The sequence below is a fragment of the Eptesicus fuscus genome, chromosome 18 (genome assembly GCF_027574615.1).
Source record: "Eptesicus fuscus isolate TK198812 chromosome 18, DD_ASM_mEF_20220401, whole genome shotgun sequence".
NCBI classification, from domain to species: Eukaryota; Metazoa; Chordata; class Mammalia; order Chiroptera; family Vespertilionidae; genus Eptesicus; species Eptesicus fuscus.
Window position 1 is genome coordinate 21,582,192 of NC_072490.1, and position 16,919 is coordinate 21,599,110.

The 16,919-nt window shown below is 40.6% G+C and overlaps 1 protein-coding gene across 1 annotated transcript in view; it reads left to right on the forward strand.

The window, feature by feature from the left end:
• EFHB (EF-hand domain family member B) overlaps window positions 1-16,398 on the forward strand; it is a 40,828-nt gene extending 24,430 nt beyond the window's left edge. The window contains exons 8-13 of the mRNA XM_054708114.1: window positions 408-475; window positions 2,739-2,893; window positions 8,885-9,092; window positions 12,033-12,239; window positions 13,669-13,850; window positions 16,095-16,398. Coding sequence (XP_054564089.1) covers window positions 408-475; window positions 2,739-2,893; window positions 8,885-9,092; window positions 12,033-12,239; window positions 13,669-13,850; window positions 16,095-16,268 — 994 coding nt within the window. The 3' untranslated portion in view covers window positions 16,269-16,398. The remainder of the gene's footprint in view (window positions 1-407; window positions 476-2,738; window positions 2,894-8,884; window positions 9,093-12,032; window positions 12,240-13,668; window positions 13,851-16,094) is intronic.
• Window positions 16,399-16,919: the final 521 nt, after the last annotated feature.

Sequence of the window (16,919 nt, forward strand, 5' to 3'; positions counted from 1 at the left end):
ATTAACTTCGAATCGAGAGTGTCTGTAGATTGAATTTTAAAAGGACTCTTGTGGTAAATGTTGGCTTGTGTTCTGTTTCTATCTATTAAATAAGAAAGCCATCCTTGTGTGTTTATCTGTCAGCTTCCTCAGGGCCTGTGGTTGCAGGAAAGTGCTGAGTTCTCTGGGATGGAGAGGCATTTGGAGAAGAGGGAGGGGGAACTTTGTGTAAAGCTTTATTTCATTTTCACTTACTGTGTTACATTTTCCTCTCTCTTCCCTGTCTCTGGAGACCTTCTGTTCGATAACGTCATAGTTTGGTTATAGGAGAAAATATGGGCTATTAAAAACATATGGCAAACATATTTTAAATTCCAGGGATGCCATGTGGTGGGTATTTTAACTAAAGGATTTGTTTTCTTGGATAGCATTGCAGAAACAATGAATGTTCATCCGGACCACACATTTGGAGCTTGTCTCCGTCCTGACGACTATGGTAAATACACAGACTTTCTCCTTACAAAACAAACAACACCCCCCCCCCCCCCCCACCACACACACACACAACGTTATGCAGTTACGTTCACCAGCTCCTCTCAAAGCTTCTAATTTTAGAGGCTTAAAATATCATATGAATATTAATAAGAAAAGTTTGTAACACAAGAAAGAAAAAAAGTTTTTGTGTCATGTTTGAAATAGGCACAAATTAAAGCCGTTGTAATGAATTTCTTCAGTCAATTAGGGCTCACAATTTTATTTAGAAAATAAATGTGGCCTGTATTAAACAAGCCAAAGTGAAGTGGGGCAGCCTTTTAATGAATCAAATATTATACTAGGCCCTTGCTACTCAAAATGTGGTCTGCAGGCAGGCAGTGTTGTCCTCTGCAAGCTTCTTAGAAATGCAAAATCTCAGGCTCCACCCAGACCTGCCAAGTCAGAAACTCAATTTTAACAATATTTCCAGATGAATTGTACCCGCCCTCTAGTTTGAGAAAGCACTGTACTCTACAATCACATAATTAAGAGCTGCTCTCTTCCTACCAATCATTAATCAATTTCTAAAAGTGGTTACAGAAACTTAGCAGGGGTTTTTCCTTATTTCTAAGCAAACTTAAAAAAAATATTTAAAAATATATATTTTATTGATTTTTTACAGAGAGGAAGGGAGAGGGCTAGTTAGAAACATTGATGAGAGAGAAACATTGATCAGCTGCCTCCTCCTGCACACTCCCTACTGGGTATGTGCCCGCAACCAAGGTACATGCCCTTGACCAGAATCGAACCTGGGACCCTTGAGACCTCAGGCCGACGCTCTATCCACTGAGACAAACCAGTTAGGCTAAAAATAAATAAAAAAAAAAAATTTTAAATTGATTTTTTTTTAAAGAGAGACAAAGGGAGAGGGAGAGAGAGAAAAATCGACGTGAGAGCGAGAGAGACATCGATCAGCTGCTTCCTGCATGCCTCCTAGCAGGGATGGAGCCTGAAATCCAGGCATGTGCCCTGACTGGGAATCCAACTGGCAAATTTTTGATGCATGAAATGATGCTCACACAGCTGAGCCACACTGGCCAGGGCTCTAAGCAGTCTAAACAACAGAAATCCAAAGGGAAAACTATGTTAAAGCTTATCAGGATTGGGTTGTACATCAATGGTTTTCAAACTATAGCCTGTAGGAATCACTCAGGGACTTCATTAAATATGCAGGTTCCTGGGATCCAGATAGTCTGACTCAGTAGGCTCTAATACACACTAAAGTTTAAGAACTACTACTGAAGGTGATTTAAAGTCCACTCACTGACAAAATATTTATTTTTATGTGAGCTTATGCAGCACAGTGTTTTGGAGCATCGTTAATTCAAGGAAGTTCCTTTAAGTGATGAAAGGTAAATGAAAGCAATGGCATGTGGACTGGAAAGGTCATTGCTTCCAAATAACTGAAGGGGTCGTGGGCCAGGACTCTTAGTTAATGAAGCTGAGGATGGGGTAGGGGTGTTGGCAGTGGCATAGGGAGAAGCAGGACTGGGAAATGGGAACTTGATCTGCAGACTGAAGGTGGACTAGAAACCCATATTAGGGGGGAGAAGGGAATTTGAGTCCAGTTTTCAAAAAGAAAATGTTTTTATTGATTTCAGAGAGAGGAAGGGAGAGGGAGAGAGAGAGAAACATCAATGATGAGAGAATTATCAATCGGCTGCCTCCTGCGCGCCCCCTACTGGGGATCGAGCCCAAACACTGGGCATGTGCCCTGACCCGTAATTGAACTGTGACCTCCCGGTTCACGGGTTGATGCTCAACCACTGAGCCACGCAGGCCAGGCTTGAGATCAGTTTTTACAGGGGCTCCCAGAGAGAGGTTCAGCCATCTCTGAGGCATATAGAGTGGCCCCCACATGAAATCAGCCCCAGCTTTCCAGTCCTCAGCATTGCAGCCGAATATCTGCTAAGAGGCAGTCAGGCCTCCACTGTCATAGGAAATGACTTGACAGCTGAGCAGGGCTAATGATGCCCCCACAAAATTTATTTCTTCAGATTTTTTTTTCATTGAACAGGGAAGTCACATAAAACAGAAATATTAGTTTTTGTCCATCACTTCATGTACTTTTTTATACACAAGATTTTGTCTTGCTGGATCATAGCATTGGAATTAGGTAGATTTTTCATTCATAGAAGTTGTTGGATCACTCTCTTTCTTTAGCGTGAGAATACTATTGACAAACTTTATATTCAGATAAGAGACTTTTCCCTCCTCTTCAATAGGCTCTGATGACCTCATCTATAATAGACTCCCAAGTGAATATCTTCGAGGCAAGGATAGGGAGCGAGCCCTGGTTGCAGCAGTTCGTCATCACTTGAAGAACGTTAACTGCGAAAGGTTTGACACTTTGCTGGAAGCCTTCAGGCACTATGACAAGGCCAGTAGTAGAGCAGAGCTTTTTGGTTTGTGCATGGGCTTCCAGATCTCTGCAGATGGGTGTAGACCAGGGGCCAGGGAGCTATGGCCTGTGGGTCAAATCCAGTCCACCTCCTGTTTTAGTAAATAGTCTTACATGCACATGTGTTTTGAGTATTGTCTATGGCTGCTTTTGTACTACAAATGCACAGTAGTGCATCAGAGACTGCATGGCCTACAAAACCTATAATACATACTTTTTGGTCCTTGACAGAAAACATTTTCTGACCTTTGCAGTGGTTGTCAAAGTGTGGTTCTTTACCACCATCACTATCACTTGGGAATGTGTTTAAAATGCACATTGCAACACCCATCCCAGACCTACTGAATTAGGAACTCAGGGGTAGGGGCTAGCAACTGTGCTTTAACAAGCCCTTCAAGTGGTTCTGACGCACATTCAAGTTTGAGAGCCACTGATGTAGATTATTTAACTAGAGTGTGCTGGGAGCAACGGGAGGGAAGCACCGTGGATCCCTGGGGAAGACTCCTGAGGTAGAGACAATCTACATATAAATCTGAATATGTACACACAGTACTGTCAGTCTAGGTCCATGTCTCTCCCCTGGGGGAGCAGGGTGTGGTTTCAGTTTTGAGAAGGCAAGATCATTCAATTTTAAAGTTACTCTAAATTTTATCCTTTGATAAAGTAGATCAATCTAGAGCTGTGGAGTTACCTCACCCCATTATAGGTCATCAGAGGATTGCTTTACCAAGCTGCTGGCCTTTAGGTTATACTAAGGAACACTATTATATAAATTGCTTGTGAAACCATGGCACATTTTTGTTATTATGTACACGAGACTATTTATTTTTGTCAAGTGCATTCTCTGTATAAGGAAACCCTGTCTTTCCACAGCTAATAACTGTGCTTCATCTAAGTATTTGGCTTGTTTTTACCTTATGAACAACATGAATTTTGCTCTAATTGTCCAGATCTTTTTGACTAGGCCACCAGGAAGCTCAGAGCCAATTCAATGAAACTCATCTAGTTGGTGAATATGATCTTATAGCATACATGTTGTATGCTCTTTTTATTCAGGTTTCATCTTAATTTTTTCCATCCTTATATTCTCTTTGCCCTGATTTCCTCACTTTTATTTTGGTTCTGTTTTTATTTTGTACTTATTTTTATTAATTGTATTTATTTTTCTAGGCAGTCTAACAACCATTTTAGAATGATTCTAATATAAACAAGTAAAAGTTTATAAATAAATTTGTGATGATGTGATGTATCATCTTGATATGAGAAGAAAAAAAGAATGGAATAATTTTAGTTTATCTCAAAAGGAAAAATATTCCTATTTCTTTTCCTCTGTTGAGTATAGTTTTGAAAAAGTTACACTTTATAATTTTTTTTATCTCAAAAGAATCTTGATCACTCATAGGCTAATTAATTTTAAGTCCATTCATTTTATTTGTTTTTAGATTAGGGCCTGGGTACCTGTGTTGTCCTAATGCATAAAAAGTGGGTTAATATTCTCATTTAGGTGTGTACTAATTATGTAGGGACACACACCAATCAGTCATCAATTACACTTCTCACATAGTTGTGTATAAAGAAAATATAAGTATTCAACGGTTTCTCTGGTTTTTCAATAGAGACCAATTGCTATTTACAGGTAATTTAAAAACGATTTTTCAGAATTAAAATATGTAAGCTAAAATAAATACATTTTAAGCTTAACTCAAACCCAAGTTATTTTATAAAGATGGTATCCGGGGAAATTTATATAGCAGTGGTATGAATAAGAAAACCTACCCAATACGTAGTGCTCTGCTTTTAAAAAATTCTTCATTTTAAATGTAATTATAGGCAAGACGATCATCTTAATAGCTGTTGATTATCTTAGTGAACCACCAGGCATACTCCTTATGATACAATTAAATTAAGCAGAGAGGAAATTACTGAGAATTATTTAATGCTGATACACCTTTTAAATAGTAAATTTTTAATATGTGCAATATAGTACTCAGTGTCCTTGAGGAGCTTTTTTTTTTCTGAGAGAGTAATAAGATGTGGGTCTTCCTACTATAGCTGTAGGTTAGTTTTTGATTATTTGAATTTCCTATCGTTGAATGTCCTTATTTATTTATTTATTTATTATAGTTGTGTGTTTTTTTTCTGTTAATCCTCACCAAGGACATTTTTCCATTGAAAATTTTTTTTTTTTTAAGAGAGTGGAAGGGGAAGAGATAGAGAGAAACATAGATGTGAGAGTGACAAATTGATTGGTTGCCTCTCCCACCCCTCCCCTCATTTGGGCCAGGGATGGAGCCTGCAACTGCTGTACGTGCCCTTGATTGGAATCAAACCCATGCTCCTTCAGTCTGTGGCCCGATGCTCTATCCATTGAGTCAAATTGGCTAGGGTTTGAATGCCCGTTTTTAATTTAATGCCAAAACAAAACTAACAAAATATTCTTTCCTAAATGAATCCTGTTGGCTTAGAGGGTTAATTCTGTTATTTATTGAGCACACAATACATCAAACATTATTATGGATAATGTGTAGACTTTCCATTTAGGAAACTTAAAATCTAGAGGGTGGAAAATGCATCATGTCCAAGAATGGTCACAAGAGTCCCACACTTTCAAAATTAGGCCTATATAATTCTCACTCCTTTTATTCTAATTATTATCCAGGAAGTAGCTGAGATGGGATGGATTCCTTTTTGGGGGCAGCTGCATTCAGAGACAAAACTGCTTCACTGCAAGATGTATGAGCAGGAGCTGATAAGGAAGGTAGTCCATTTTTGAGGCTATTCCAAAGCTCAGCTGGCTGTGGATGGTTGAGAGCAGGAATGGTTCATTGAATACCTTGCCGAACAGCTCATTGTTGAACAGCTTTTGGGCTATATATATAAGGAACAGCACTGTCAGACTGAAAATGGTCCAGAAAGCAAAACACATGACTCAGATAAATTTCATGGGCCATTCTGTTGCGACTGGAGCTGGTTGATTAGACTGGCATAGCTGTTCCATAACTTGGAAATGTGTCAACAGTGGTGTGGCACCATTCATAGCTCTGAGAGGGGACAAAGCCTGCCAGGAGCATGGAGCAATGTCTTGTGTGCGATGTGTCCCCCCGTATCATGAGACAAATGGGTCAGCTTGTGGCAGGAGTCACAGTTTGGCACAGGGTGGTAGCCTCTGCATCAGAAACATGGAGTGCTTTACTTTGTGCCTTGTCTGTGGTGGTGGGTGTGTTGCCATGTCTGGTGCAGCGATGGATCCGGGCAGCCATGGTGGCAGTCTGAATGGATCAGGCTCAGTCAGAAGCTTGATTCCAGTTATTCTCATTGGAGAAGGGACCCTTATCATGGTCATCTATATGAATTACCCAGAGGGCTCATTCAGTAGCCATGGTCTGTTTCCATAGTTTTCAGACTCAAAAAGAAGTGTCTAATCTTCCAGTTGATAGCTTTCCAAATGGCAAACCAAGCAGGCAGGCTATTGGCAACAATCCAAGGGTCAGTAAAACTACAGCCGCTTTGTCAAGGGGAGTATTGGCCAGAGCCATAAGAATGGCCTTGGTTTCTGTTCACCGAGTAGAGTGACTATGTCTATTTTTGGTCCTTCGGAGCTCTCATGGAGGTCCAAAGCCACAGCAGCCCAGTGAAGACCACTGGCTTTCAGGTTAGTGAATGAGGCCCAGGCACATGGGGAGCCTCTGTGAACTGAATGGTCCTATTGAGCCAGTGGCTTTTGCTTCAGGTAGCAAAGATGCATCAAGTTTTCCCCCTAAGGATTGCTGCCCTTTTCATGTAAAACTGAGATGTAACTGGGGTCAGGCCGGCTGCCTTCTTGAATATACCATTACCATTTCACAAATGAGGCTTGTTACGTCCTTTCTATCTTGTTAATCATTGAGTCCAAGTTGGCTCACTTCAAAATACTTATCGGTCTGGAAAGTTACAAGGCCTCCGTGGGTCAAGTGTTTAGTTTCAACAAGAGCTCAGGAACTGGCTAATAGCTGCTTTTCAAAAGCTGTCTGCCCCGTTAGGGGGGCAATAAGTCTTAAATCTCAAGGGGCGCCTTCAAGTGGAGGTTGCCTCTCTTTTTCCAGAGGCTCTAAGTGACAAACTCATTAGTCATGGAGACTTGCAGCTCAAAGGGGCCATTAGGGTTGTGGGGCCTCAAAGGTACTAGCAATTCTCTACATGTGGCTCTCCTTGATCATAAGTGCCTCTGGGTCTTCAGAACATTCCCAGTACAGGCACGTAAAGTATCAGTGTCACTTACACATGTAGCAGTGGAAGCCACAGAAATACTCTCTTGCTAGCTCCACATCAAGCAAACCCTGCCCAGGCCCTCTAGCTGCGTCCAGATTGCTCCTCCCCCACAGACTGAGTAGGATGATGACTTTGGCACCTGTAGTCAAAGAAGCCATGAAAGTTGGAGTCTCTGCCCCCTTTGAAGTTCCACAACATACTTGGACAGCTGCATGTGGCCTTTGATCCCCCTTGGGGACAGGGAGACCTTAGCCCCACATCTAGTCATCTTTCTTCTTAGAACTGTTGAGGTGTTGGGGTCCGGGGAGTGAGAGATTAAGGGCGTAGAGGGAGAGAGTGACTCTGCACCAGTGAGTAAGAAACATATACTTGCAGTTTTGAGTGGTGCTGTGGTGGCAGGCAGCTCAAAGAAACACACCACCAATGTTGTCAGGCCACACAAATGAAAAAAAACACCCACCAATGTTTTCAATCCACACAAAGCCCTATACTGGGCAGCAAAGTTGCCATTATTGACACCATCTATTTCCGTTTTGAAGATCCTCTTGATTCAACAGCCACAGCCCACGTTGCTTTTCAGCCAGGGCTGTGGGGTTTGCTTTTTTGGTTGACTTGGGTTTGTAGCAGAGGATTTCATACCAAAGGAGTCTACTTTAATCCAGGGCAAGAGAATATCTTTTAATAGAAACAGACACATAAAAAAAAAAAAAAGATGATGGTATGTTTTAAATTCTCCTTCTGTTTCAAAATAAGGGTTAGGGACATTTTCCAGGCCTATGGATCTGAAGACAGGAATTTATCTAGAACTATAGGGTCAGTGTCTTGGTCTCCAGGGATCACCTTCATCATTGTAAATCCAATCCTGGGCATAAGAGCTGAATACTAGTCAATGAGTCAGTGATGATTTCCCTTGTCTGTCTCAGAGAAATCTCTCTTTTTTTGTGTGTGTGTGTTACAGTTTTAAAAAATAATAAATGAGCATTATGGACTCTGCCCTCTCACCTCCCAAGTGAATCAGCCAGTTTCTGCCCAGGGCCATCATACATATCCCTCCTATCACACTCAGTGTAGGTGCTCCTGTATTAAACTGTTCTCTGAAAGGGGGATCAGACTTCTCCTCCCACCATACCAGGATGAATTGTAGTGCTAATTGTCACAATGAGGGCTCACCACCAAATTGGTAACAGGCCCCTCTTGCCCATAGGAGTGTTAACAACAAGCAGGCAACTAACTGTCTTAGAATCCACCTCCCTGTACTTGGCTGGCAGCTGCTTCCCCAGTTCTTTCTCATTACCAGGTTGTGAAGTGGAGGATCACTCACTGCCCAGTTAGGACACCAGAACACTTTGAAAGCAAGAACCTTGTAGAGAGCTGTCAAAAGTACACAGCATGGTTCAGATGGAATGTCAGGCATGAGTCATGGTCACATCTGCTCAGTGTAAACAGCATGATTTAAATTAAAAAAATTATTAAATAGAATTAACAAAGATTGTGAGCCACACCTTGCTCCAACCAGGGTTGAAATTACTGTGCACATAGCAGGTCGACACCAGGAAGACCAATCTTGTTTAATATTTGACTCCTCTTAGGTGACAAATAAGACACATTCATTGAATCTATGTGGTAGAATTCTTTTATTTTCTTAAACGAAATGATAGGTGTTGCATACCCTACTTTTGAAGACAATGCTCACTTCAGCTTTTTTTGCTTCATGTCTAACAGAAGGGAGATGGGGTGATAGATAAAGATGAACTTTTGGAAGCTTGTGACCAAGCCAACTTGCGCTTAGATGAGAAGCTCCTGGACCAGCTATTTGCCTACTGTGATGTGGATAATGATGGGCTGATTAACTACCTGGAATTTGCAAATTTTCTTAACTGGAAAGATAAAATGCCTCTGAAAGAGTATGAAGAGAGGGTTGTCGTTAAAGGTAATTTTTGAAGCTTTGCCAAACTCTTAAATGGACTTTTATATTTTCATTTTTCTAGGAGCTCATCTCAACTTTAATATTATATATTTAAAAATATGCACATATATACATATTTATTTGCTTGTTTATGCATAGACTATCTATAGAAGGGTAGGAAAGAATTTGATAACATTTGCTATTTCCAGAGAGGGGGAACTGGGTAGCTGAGGGATAGGGTAGCAGTGAGACTCAGCTTTTAATCTTACGTTTTTGTATCTTTTGAATTTTATTACTCATTTAAGAGAAAAAAATTAAAAGCAAAAGAATTTATTCAGAAGCCCAAAACATGATATGCAGTTCCTCAGAAAGCTGTTCAAAAATCATTTTTATAGAGTAACTAGAGGCCCGAAATTCATGCACGGATAGGGTAGGGTCCCTAGTGGCTGCCAGCTGGGGCCTCCCTTCCCATGGTTGGCTGGCTGGCCCCGCCCCCTGGTCGAATTCCCAGTCAAACTCTCCGTTGAACTCCCGGTTGAGGGGACAATTTGTATATTAGGCTTTTATTATATAGGATTAGCTCTCCTCCCCCAGGGAAAATGAATAGTAAAGTAGAATTTGACAAAAGAAAATGTAACCTTTTAGTTTTTGTAAACAATAACAAAAAATAAAACCATAATCTTCACTTTTATGCAAATATTTTCATGCTTACATATTATATACCTGCATCACTACTTATATATAGATATATATACATATGTATGCATATATTTAAGTATAGCTAAAATCACAGCGAATGTAGCATTTTTATTTTATTATTTTTTAAAATTTAACTTTCAAAGTACTGTGGAATGAAGAGATACTTTTATGATTTCTGTAAATAGTTCCTTCATGCTGTTGTATTATGAATTACTAAACCATTTCCTTACTCTTTGAAATTTTGGTTGTTTCCAGACAGTTTTAAAGTAATATGGGTAACACTATAATATTATCATCTCTCAAAAAGCTTTCTGTTTCTAATTATATCTCATTTCTTATGAATGCTATTATTATCCCAGAAGTAACTCTCTTTACATATTTTCGTTTCGCTTTTCTAAATGATTTTACCAATTTGCAACTTTACCAGCCAACGCTGTGAGACAATTTTACTCCAACTGTGTTACCACTGAGTGTTATTTCAAACATTCTTGTAATTTAGTTGGTATATACTCATGCATCATTTGCTTTAATTTTCAAATCTTGATTATTAGAGAGATAACTATTTTAAAAGGTTGTTTACATTTTTATTTTCTCTCTTCTAAAAAGTAAAGATACTTATGCGTCTATTTTTTTGTTAATCCTCACCTGAGGATATTTTTGCATTAATTTTTAGAGAGTGGAAGGGAGGGAGAAAGGAGGAGAGACAGAAAGAGATACACATCGATTGGTTGCCTCCCGAATGTACCCTGACCAGGGCCAGGGATCGAGTCTGCAATCAAGGTCCATGCCCTTGACCAAAATCGAACCCGTGGCCCTTCAGTCCAAGAGCCGATACTTTAACCACTGAGCAAAACCAGCTAGGGCCTACTGCTTTTATTTTTATTCCTTGGTCATGCCTTTCTGCAAGGCCAAAACCAAATTTTGGGCTGTACTGATGACATGAGCCCTTACCAGTTTCTGGGATGGCCTTTCTAGTCTACCCACTAGGGAAGCAGGCACATATTCCCTACCTCATGAAGCTCTCAGAAGTATGGGGTGTTGTTTTTCTTCTTGGCACAACTCATGAGTTGGGGGGAAGCAGAAGCCTATTTTTAAACCAGTCAGTCTTTCATATCAGGATTTGGGGCCTGACTTTGTCAGCCATTTTCAATGGAATTCTTGAGATTTTTATCTTTTAAAATAGTGTCCAATGGGTCAGAAAGGGCTCAGAAATTGTCTTATATCAAATCTATCCTACTGTTGACTTCTGCAGGAAAGGTGGTGGTGATGGGGTAAGTACTCTAAGATAGTGGCTTTCAAACAGTTTTCTGAGGAATAGGTTTTCACACTTTGAGCAAATTTCTGCTTTATTGTGTGTTTGGGGAGGAGTTGAGGGTGGGGAGGGATTTAGAGGATCTGCAATGGGCCTGAATGCTTTCATGGCAACAACTGGTGGGTGCTTAAATGGGGGGTGCAGACTTTACAGAGACATGTCTTTTCTGGTTTGCCACTGTTCCCACCCCCCTCTCATACTGGGACACCATTTGCCTTTGCAAACCTGGCTTGAGCTGTTTCAGAACCACGAGTTCTTGTAGAGAGTGAAAGGCCACAGCGCCCTCTAGTGCTATCTGTCAGTTACCAGCTCTGTTGGAAAGAATGTCAGGAATGTCCTCCTAAGTTTCAGAATTGACTCAGCAAAGCAAATGTGCAAAACAGGTCAGAATCTTATAATTTCAGTTCTACCTCAGGATTTTCTTTTATACACAGATTTGAAGAGAGTTATTTATATACTAGTAATCAGCTCCTGAGCTCACAGTGAGTTCTTATCATTTCTCCAAATGTTTCAATACACAGGCCTCCCTTCCATGATCAGGTATGTGTGGAATTTACAACTCTAAATGTGTCTTTTGCTAGGAACAACTGTGGTAATCCTGTAGTTCAATTTAAATATGAAAGTAAGCTCTAACTTTTAAAAAGAGGAAAGAAAAAGAATAGGTTCTATGTTTTTTATTCGTTCATATTTAAGAGCTTTATTCTAGAGTCAAGGGAGTGGAATGGTGAAAAGAAACATTAGACCATGTCTCAGTTTCCTGGGACGTGACATTGGCCTGAACTTGCTCTTCCACAGTGAGGTGCTGGTAGCTGTGGAGAGTTTACACCAGCCCAGTCTCAGTTTTCCACCAGCAAGAAGAAACTAAGTGGGAAAAATGATTTTGTTGTGGAGTTGTAAGAACCAAGTAGTAACTTCCTCCTGTACATTTCCCCCCTTTCTCTCTTTGCTTATAGGTAGAAAACCAGATTGTGCAAACCCTGCTGAGGCTAATGACAAAGAATCAGAACCAACCCTCCTGATAAAGCCTGAAGACATTGTCTTAAATGAGAACTCAGAAAAGACTCTCCGGACACTTCTGAGGCCAAGCGATAAAGTTTCCAGCCACTATAAGACCTCTTCTTCTGATATCAATGCGGTTGTAGGAGCTGTCCCTTCCATTTGTGAGTACATCAAGGTGTTTGTTGAGATATAAAATGATCAGCAAACATGGAAGTGATGTGTTCTTCATCTGCTCTTGCATCATCCCCAGGCTTGATTTCCATGAGGCTGTAAGTTTCTCAAAGCCTAGGATCTTTTGTTTCATTCTATATCCAAGTACCCAGGGGATCTTGGTAAGTTTAGGCTGAACTATTGTTAATGGCGATCCAAGTAAAAGGATTCTCTTGATATTAATGAAATTGAAACTGTCACCGATAAGAACACTGAATGGCCCTGACCGGTTTGGCTCAGTGGATAGAGCGTCGGCCTGCAGACTCAAGGGTCCCAGGTTCGATTCCAGTCAAGGGCATGTACCTTGGTTGCGGGCACATCCCCAGTGGGGGGTGTGCAGGAGGCAGCTGATCAATGTTTCTCTCTCATTGATGTTTCTGACTCTCTATCCCTCTCCCTTCCTCTCTGTAAAAAATCAATAAAATATATATTAAAAAAAAAAAAGAACGCTGAATGGTATACAGTGTAGTAATCAGATGTCACCGAGCTTTAGGAGATTTGTAAACCACGTGACTCTTAGCTACACATAGAATCTGTTCCAGGCCTCTCCCCCAGCTTTGGGTGGCTTGTTGGCAATCTCTGGCACTACTTGGTTTCTGCTGCATCACCCCGATCTCGGCCATCACCTTCACATGGCATTCTCCTGTGCGAGTTGCCAAATGTCCCCTTTTCTCTAAGGACCCCAGTCATAATAGATTAGGAGCCTACTCCAGTACCATCTCATCTTAACTTAATTAATTATATCTACAATGACCCTATTTCCAAATAAGGCCACATTCTAAGTACTGAGGGCTAGACCTTTAACATACAAATCTTAGGAAGATACAATTTAACTCATAACACCCTATATCTCCATATACTGGTAGTTGTATGATGTATATTGGCTATTTAGAAAGACTAATTTATGTTGGTCAAGATCACTTCCTGGTACTAAGGACATGATTAAAGATATACATTTTTTTTATAACTGAATTTTATAGACTTGCTATACATTCTGGTATAATGAGGTCTTGCTACTCTTTAGAATAGTGCAGTCCAATAGAAATATATCTGTAGTCGTATGTACTTACAAATTTTTAGTAGCCACATTAAGAAAAATAAAACAAGTAACATTAATTTTAATAGTATATATGTATATATGTTATATATAATATTTCTAAAATATTATCATATCACAAGTAATCAATATAAAGTGATTAAATATCTCACATTTTTGGTACAAGATCTTTGATATTCAGTGTGTATTTTACACTTCTGCCACATCTCAAGTCAGACTAGCCACATTTCAACTGCTCAAAATAGCCACATGTGACTTGGTGGCTAGTATATTACTCAGCTCCATTTCAAAATGTGTGTTTTCTTCCCCCATTGATGTCCTAGGTTATCCCATCTATGGTGTTCCAACTATTCGGTCTGATATCCCTGCCCCCCGAATTCGCCGCATCGATGATAAAAAGAATTATGGTGACGAGGGCAATGCCTATTCATTGCTATATCCTTCCATCTTTGGCCAGAAAGGAGTGTTTGAAAGAGACTTCTTCCAAACCAGATCCAAAAAAGAGGTACAGCATACTATTTCAAAAGGGTGGAAAGAAATGTCAACTTTACATAAATACACCAACATAGGAGTGTGTATTTAACAACAACTACTTAATATCAGACTTTATACAACCTGACCTTGTATATTAGTCATCAGAGCTCATTAGGATCCCCAAATAAGGGTCCTTGTGGGTAATGTTCAATTTGGTTGTGACATTTTGGTACGATTCTCGAAGCGGAATTTACTCTATGATAGTAAGCATTACTTTCACATCATATATTCACTATGACCTATTATAAAAGAAAAATCTTTTCCTAAAACATTTAACAGCATTCTTAGTTGAAAAAAAAAAGCCAAAAGGGTCAATCTCTCCCTTGTGTCAGTTCTTGGGTCTCCAGAACCAAATAGTCGGCATGGGGAGGCCACTCTGCCACCCTCCTATGTACTGCTGTCGTGTCAAATTATCTGCAATGGCGCTGATTGAAAGTACTCTGTTCTGTACTGTGTGTCAGCCCCTGTATCTTGTTTTGTGTGTGTGTGTTTTTGTTTCCTTTCTCTCAGAAAACATGGTCCTCGTATCCCAGGTGATTTTCTTCCTGGATGGGTTATAAAGCAGGAGCAGCCAGGTAGCCAGGGCGTCAGAGGACCAAGGATTAATAGCAGGGCTTGGTCCGACCAGCTTGGTTAGAGCTGTACTTGTGAGCTAATGAGTAACTGCTTCCTCGGGACCTGCATATCTGGAGGCAGAAGTGATAGAATAGACAGGCGATGCCTTCTGGCACTTCACAGGAAGGGTTGGTGGCTTGAGCACTGACTAAATACTAAATACCAGATTCATCGCAACGATTCATTCTGCTGAGGTCGGGGAGACCGGAAGGGAGAAGCTCAGAGGACCATGCCTGCTGGCTGGTTCCAAAGCAGGAGGCCAGGATCCTCCTCAGTGAGTTAGAGGGGAGACATTCCTGGCCTGTGTTTTCACTTCCTTCAATCACTCCAAAGGGCCTGTGAAATAGAAAGTCAGGTTCCACGACCCCCCTCTTCCTCTCCCCACCCCCCCAAAAAAAGCTCTCAAAAATCTCCTGCTTGTTTTATGTAGCCTAAAATTCTTTTCACTAGGAAGTCATCCTTTATCTCACAATACTAGATAAAAAGTAAGAACCAAAGGCCTGGTTGGGGTTAACTTGGGACTAGATGTGGGTTTCTATAAAAGTATTCTATTGATTAATCAGTACACCGTGATGGGATGTTGAACGAGGGAGAATGCCTCCGGAGGAGTGGGAAAGGGGCCGAAGAGGAGATCTGAGATGCCCACTTCGCGAGTCTCTCTGCAGGGACATTCTTTAGTTGCCCCTGGGTGCGGAAGAACAGCAGCTGTGATCTGGGACCTTAAGGTGTTTTTGCTGTATGGCTCAGCTGCCCACAGAGCTGTTGTTCTGAGTTTCAAGTGTATTTGATTATACTGTTAATTTCCCACAAGGGCACATAATTTCCAGGGGATTTTTAAATTCTTGTTCACATTCTGTTTAATAGATATATTCTGCAGCTTTTCTGTTTCTTTAGCTTTCCTATTCCCTGTTTAACCTTTCTTTCATTTCCCTCTTTGCTTTTTTCCCCTAAATGTTTTTCCCCTCCCTCAAGTCTTTTATTCCCTCTCCTCATTCTAACATTTCTTTTCACTACCAGTTCATATCTTTCCTTTCTTATACTTTCTCTGGGACATGAACAGCATATTTTTCATCTCCCTTTATCTCTTTTAATAATTACCACTTCAGAGAGATGATTAATAAGCAAAGTGTGCTTATTATATGTAACTAGAGGCCCAGCGCATGGATTTGTGCACCAGTGGGGGTCCCTCAGCCTGGCCTGCGCCCTCTTGCAATCTGGGACCCCTCATCCCGGTCCCTGCTGCCGCTGCTTGGTAGCACTGCCATGGAGGCAGGAGAGGCTCATGCTGCTGTAGCTGGCACCCGTTGGTCAGCTGAGCAGCACTCCTGCTGTGGGAGCGCACTGACCACAAGGGGGAAGCTCCTGCATTGAGTGTCTGCCCCGTGGTGGTCAGTGTGCATCATAGCGACCGGTTGAGCGGTTGTTCGGTCGCTTAGACTTTAATATACACACACACACACTCACACACACACACACCCCTGTCTTCCCACATACCTTTTTTTTTTTGGATAAATATTCTATTCATAGTTTTATATATTACAAACATATAAAAATGCAAATTTATATAAATCTTGGCTTGACTTGTAATGTTTTCTTCTAGATTGCAGAGATATTATGTAAGATTGGTGTCAAGCTTTCTGATGAAGAATTTGAAAATGTATGGAATCTTGCATCAAAAAAACATCACAGAGGAGAAGTCTGTATGGAGACCATTAGAAATGTTCTAGATGAGCTACGACATGCAGAACGGGTTAAGTGTAAAACAACCATGTGATATTTTGGGAGTTCATTTATTTAAATAAAGGAATTGTTAAATCTATGTTCACCTGAAATGTTCAGTATGTTCTGGTTTTAGCTATTATATGATAATTCAGTAATCACTGTGTTAGGACTCATATGCCTGTATGCATTGCTAATAAATTAGATTTTGGATTTAAAAATGTATTGTTTTTATAAAGCACCAAAGAACTTGACAAGCAAGAGCTTGGAAAGTCACCAAAAGTGTAGTTCAGAATGGTATTAGAAGTTTGTAATGTTTAATATGCTTAAGAAGTTTATTCTTTTTTAGTTGGTTGTCTGAAATTCAAACTCTGGTTTGTGATGTCAGGTTCACAAAAAGTTGCTTCCACATTTTGTTAATCTTCTCTTTAGGTGTCTTTTTTTAATTTTTAAAAACTTTTTATTAATTTCAGAGAAGGGGAAGGGAGAGAGAGAGTGAAACATCAATGATGACAGAGAATCATTGATTGGCTGCCTCCTGCATGCTTCCTACTGGGGATCTTGCCCACAACCCAGGCATGTGCCCCTGACCAGAATCGAACTCGGGACTCTTCACTTTACAGGCCGAAGCGCTATCCACTGAGCCAGGCCGGCTAGGGCCAGCTCTGTTTTCTTTAACGCCATCCGTCCATCCATTCATCCATCC